This window comes from Alligator sinensis, unplaced genomic scaffold (genome assembly GCF_000455745.1).
Source record: "Alligator sinensis unplaced genomic scaffold, ASM45574v1 scaffold593_1, whole genome shotgun sequence".
NCBI classification, from domain to species: Eukaryota; Metazoa; Chordata; order Crocodylia; family Alligatoridae; genus Alligator; species Alligator sinensis.
In genome coordinates, this window is record NW_005842415.1 from 166,109 (window position 1) to 171,632 (window position 5,524).

At 43.2% G+C, this 5,524-nt stretch overlaps 1 protein-coding gene across 1 annotated transcript in view; it reads right to left on the minus strand.

Moving 5' to 3' along the window:
• Positions 1-5,524, minus strand: part of LOC102384216 (protein diaphanous homolog 2) — a gene marked incomplete at its 3' end in the record, with an annotated part of 232,060 nt that overhangs the window by 165,877 nt on the left and 60,659 nt on the right. The window contains exon 12 of the mRNA XM_006030052.2: positions 1,767-1,871. Within this exon, the coding sequence (XP_006030114.2) occupies positions 1,767-1,871 (105 nt within the window). The remainder of the gene's footprint in view (positions 1-1,766; positions 1,872-5,524) is intronic.

Sequence of the window (5,524 nt, forward strand, 5' to 3'; positions counted from 1 at the left end):
TGCAGTTAAGCCCAGGAAAGCGGCTGCTGGGCAGGCTTTCCCCATGCTGTGCCGCTTGGGCCATGCAGGGTCGGCTGGGCCGGCACTGGGGAGGGGAAGCAGCAGCTGGGCCACAGCTCCGGTCCAGTCAGCACCAGGGAGGAGAGGTGGTGGCGAAGCTGTGTGCCACTCAGGACAGGATGAGCCCAGCCAGAGCAGCAGGGGCTCGGCTGTGTTTTCCCCCTACCTTCGCCGGTCAGTCCCGAGTGGCACACAGCTCCGCCCCGTTTCTGCTGGCCAGTGCAGACCCAGCCGGGCTCGCCCCATGCCCAACAGCACATGAGAAGCTGGCTTCAGCCCCATGCTGCTCCAGATAGGACAGAGCTGGCCCGGTCTGTACCAGCCAGAAAAGGTGGCATGCAGCTGAAGTCGCCTCTTCACATGCTGCTGGGGATGAGAGGAGCCCAGCCGGGTCTGCACCGGCCGGCAGAAGCACATGGCTCCGCTGCTGCCACTCGGGACGGGATGAACCCGGGAGGGCTCAGCTGCACTTTCCCCCTGCCTCTGCCAGTCAGTTCTGAGCAGCACACAGCTCCGCCGCCACTTCTGCTGGCTGGTGCAGACCCAGCCGGGCCTGTCCTATCCGGAGCAGCACGAGGCAGAAGTTGGCTTCCCACGTGCTGCTGGGGACGGGAGGAGCCCAGCTGGGTCAGCACCAGCCAGCAGAAGCGACGGCAGAGCCATGTGCTGCTCAGGACTGACTGGCACAGGTAGGGGAAAAGTGCAGCTGAGCCCCTGCAGCTCCAGCCAGGTTCACCCCATCCCGAGCAGCACATGGCTCCGCTGCCGCTTCTGCTGGCCAGTGCAGAATAAGCCTGTTTAAAAAAACAAGGTTCTAAGCAAAATCTACTGCAATAGAAACTATTCAATGCATCTCTCAAAGGTTAGCTTGTCTTATATAGCTTGACTGTTTCAATTTTCTAATATAAAAGGTAGGTCAATTATTTGTAGCAGACAATTATCTATAGCAAAACTTCATATTACGTCTCCAGGAAGGGTACAATGGTGTAATCATACCCCCTTTCAACTGTGTTGCACACATACATTAAGTTTTCCACCACTAAAAGCTCTGGTCTTGGCTGCCAGTCAATGCAACCAATCACGCACTCCACCCCACCTACCTTTTCAAAATCTTAAATTGGCTGTTCTATGTCCCATAGGAAACCTTGCTTATTGATTCCCAAAAAATAAAACCTGAGTCTCAGTCTGAGTTTTTACTGAATAGTTTTATAATAGACTATGCATAACTGATGACTATGAAATGCGGGCTTTTGGAAACACTGGAGAAAATTTGTGCAAACAGTGCATTGTATCATACTATTTTAAGCCATGAAAACTGGTAACATGGATCATTTGGGAGAAAAAAGTTGCTACATCAAACTTTTCAATTCGGGGGCTGGACTCGATGATCTTCTGAGGTCCCTTCCAGCCCTAATGTCTATGAAATAATGCCTATGAAATACCCTCATGATGATTTACACTCTATAAGCAAATTGGCTGTGCCATACTGAGCATACATTAACATTTGACAAAATAAGATATTATCTTCATTGCTATTTTGGAAGTTGTCCCCACATGTTTGCAAGTAATGCTCTGTTGTTAAAAATTAGATCAAGAGAAAATATGTAACAAAATTTGGGAATACCATGAAAAATTTTGGTAACATCATTTAGACTACAACAGTATTTTTCTTCTTTGGAACTCAATGAGATGCATTTTTTCATTACCTGAGTTCGTAGTTGCTGGATTTCTGTCTCCAGTTCTTTTATTTTCTCCTCTCGTTTCTGAAGCTCAGTCTGTGCCTCTTGTCGAGCACTGAATTCTTCATCAAACTGCAATGACCAGCACCATTACATTAGAGCACTGATTCACTTATGCCCACACTAAATACTGTAGTTCTAGGAAAGTTTTAAATCTATTGCATTATATAGTAACAGAAGCACTTTTGGGCCATTACAATGATTGACCAATTGGCAACAACACGCAAGATACCTCTTCTGGCCATTTGGTATTCATTTAGTGGTCACTGAAATCCAGCTATATCACAAATTGTTATTGTAAACCTGAAAACTTATACTCAGCAATTTTACTAAACAATTTATAAAGACTATTTGTACTATTTTAACTTTAGCAAAGTATTCCGAACTACTGTTAAAAATAAAGTATGCCCTTGGGGTCTCTGACTGCAAATACCTCGGTTTTAAACTAGTAAACTATTTTGCTTTTGATGCAGTCTCCCTCCCCACTTTCTTAAGAAGTGGTCTAAAACCACAATAATGCTTCATATTCATATGTAACATAGGGATGCTAAAACTTGCACTATATTATCTAATCCTGCAAATATTAAGTTGTTACAAAGGGTATTTCCATGGTTATTTTAAATTACCTCAGTAAGTAAACAGAAGATAGTAAGAGTATGCTTTAATACCATTTCAAGTGTAGTAACTTCTGTAGGTAGCATAGTTTAATAGGAGAGCTAAAGTCTTGTCTCTTAAAATTATAAAATTTATTTAAAAGTTCATTGTCAGGTAAATGGCATAGTGAAGCCTTGTAAATTAGGTTTCTCAGGAGAAAAATCAAATAAGTTCCACATCCTAGAAGTTCGTGAGTATGACTGAATAAAAAGAAGCAAAAAAAAATTCGGCAGGAATAGAATGTAATATATTCTGAAGATGCAGATCTGAAACTCATGATGTAGTATTTACTAAATTTACTGAAAGATGTGCCTCAAGCAGACATGATAAAGCCTGATTTGGAAGCCCAGTTTGATATACATCCCTTTTCTAAACCTAGTACTAAAATAATTTCTACTCTAATGCATGGGAGGAGGGGGTATTATTATTTTACTTTTCTTCACTTCAGCTTGTGTAAAAACATCAACTTTCCTAGAGAGGATTCCTTAAAGCTTTCTCCCCCCTTACATAAGAATATAAAATGTAATATCTGTGACAAATATCCCAAGATCTCATTTATAAATCATGCTAGAGGAAATTCTGCACACAGACAAGCATCCAAATAGTTATATTTCCTCCAGAGTTCAGGCATCTATAATGTTCTGATTTAAATGACATCTAGAAAAATATTAAGGGCAGAACTAAGTGAATAAAAATACCAGCACATCTCACTGGAATTATGAAACTGATGTATTTCATGTTCCAGAAGAGACTTTTTAGGGTAAAAGAGGATTCTTAGAAGAGATTAGCATTCAGACCATGGGTGTATGCTGTCTGTACTCAACACTGTGGAACAGCAGCCATTTAAATTTCAAGGCTAGATTATATATCCAGCACTTAGGTTTAAATAAATAAAAAAAAAGGAAACACTACCAGACACATTCTAATTATCCAGTAACATACTAACTGAAAATTACTTTACTATTTTTGGTTTAGTACCATTTCTCTCTGCAAGGCTGTTCATAATATTTGACAAAGTAGACTGTAGCTACTAAAGCTCATGCCTCACAGAAGACTGAAGTGCTACAGTACCCTGCATACTGTACAATTTGAGGTCAGTGCACAGAAAGAGTTTCTGAAAAATTCAGAAAGTACTCTGAAAATGCCACGTGCCTAACTTTGACATGTGGAATGTACCAACTTTGAGAAAGCAAAACGGCAAAAAAGGGATTTTTTATTTTTTTTAAATAAATAAATGGGAAATCAACTCAATAGATATTACTGACATATAAATCATTTCAACTCCTTTATTCCTAATAAAGAAATAAGGATATATATTTCAATAATATTTAGTAAAAGATTCCTTGTCAATTTTAGCAATATATGCCACCACCTATAAAGGTGAAAATGTAAATAATACAAGATAGCAATATTTAGCATACAGACAGACATAACATTCTAAGAATGTCACTGATTGGGAACCAGTTCGGATGTGTTCCCACATATATTGCCAAGGCTTCTAAGTAGATCAGTCACATTCTAGGTAATGCAGTGCTGTCAAACTGCCACTAAGGGGTGATGATAGTGAATACCCAGACTAACATGTCTTTCAGCAACATTTTTGGGCAGAATGCCAAAAATACCCACAGCTTCAACTTGTAAGATGTTGGCATGCCAGAGGTGGGACAGTAGGGGAGCTGCGAGGGGCCCAATACTTGTTGTGGCAGTGCAGCCCCAACCCCTTCCCAGCTGTCTGTTCTGAGGCATATGTGCCAAGCAAAATGCCTTCACATGCCACACACTGGCACCTGTGTCTGGGGCTGCCTACCCTTGGGCTAGTGCCCCAGTTCCCCATTATTCCCTAAGCAGGGGAGGAAGACAAAGATGATGACATCAGCTTCCCCCATGATGGCAATTACCTGATCCCCTTTCTACCTAACACTGAGTTCAATAAAGAGCAAATCAATAAAACACATCCATCCAAACACACTTTACCAAAATCTGTGTGGTGGTACACTGACTGGGAGCAAAAAAGTGTGAGTGGGTGGGAGGAAAGAGGGGGTTGCTTAGAACCCCGCTTCTGGGTGCTTTGGGGCTGTCAGAGTTTGTGTCTTCAAAAATATACTTTTCCCCAAACAACTCAATTTAGTTCAGTTCTTGGCAAAATGTGCCAGGGTTCGGTGCATCACAGACTGATGTGGGGGTAAAGGGGTACCAGTTAGTTAAAGGGCATTACCTGGACACTAACTTCTCTCTTCATTGGTAGCTGGATGCTCCAGGGAGCGCCCCAAGTTCTCTACTTTAACTGCCAATGAATGAAATTAACTAGTGCCTTCTACTGTTTAATAGTTACAGAGATGCTGGGCAGCAACCCAGGAACTCAGAAGTAGGGGTACCTTCTCTACACATCTGACCACCCTCCCCCCCCGCCCCCCCGCAACAGCCCAAATCAGCCTGGAGTGATTTGGACTAGGTAAAATCCAGGTAACACAGGTTGGGACAGCAGAGTTCTGGATGTGAGCCAGAGTAGCCACTTGCCGTGCAGGAGTTGGGGGTCAGGAGGGGGGAGAAGATAAAGAGCAGTGACGTGTAGGATGTCCAGAGGACTAGCTAAACAACAGTCACTGAAAGCTTGCTGTTCACTTGTATGCCATGATGCTGGCAGCTTAAACAGCATTTAAAATGTTTTAAGTATTATATCCATCTGCACCCTTAAGAGTAGGTATTAGGTGTGTGCGAAACAGGCCATATTCAGTTTGGATTAGGATTCAGCCCAAATCGGGGACAGTGATTCAATTCATTGATTCAGATCACTGTCCTGATTCAATTCAGCCCAATATGGAGATTCAGTGCTGATTCAGAGAATCAGCAATTCAGCCATACACACAGCTTTAAATGTTTTTTCTACTTACCTCGAGATACCAGGCGCAGCTCGTGAATACTGCAATGGTCGGACGGATGAAGCATCTGACAGGAGCGTGGGGGGAGCCCCACGCACTTGGCAGCAAACCTGGCTCAGCGATCGGCCGCGGGGGAACCCCGAGTGCCCCCCCAGACCCAGGAGGCACCAATCGCCAAGCTAGGGAGACATG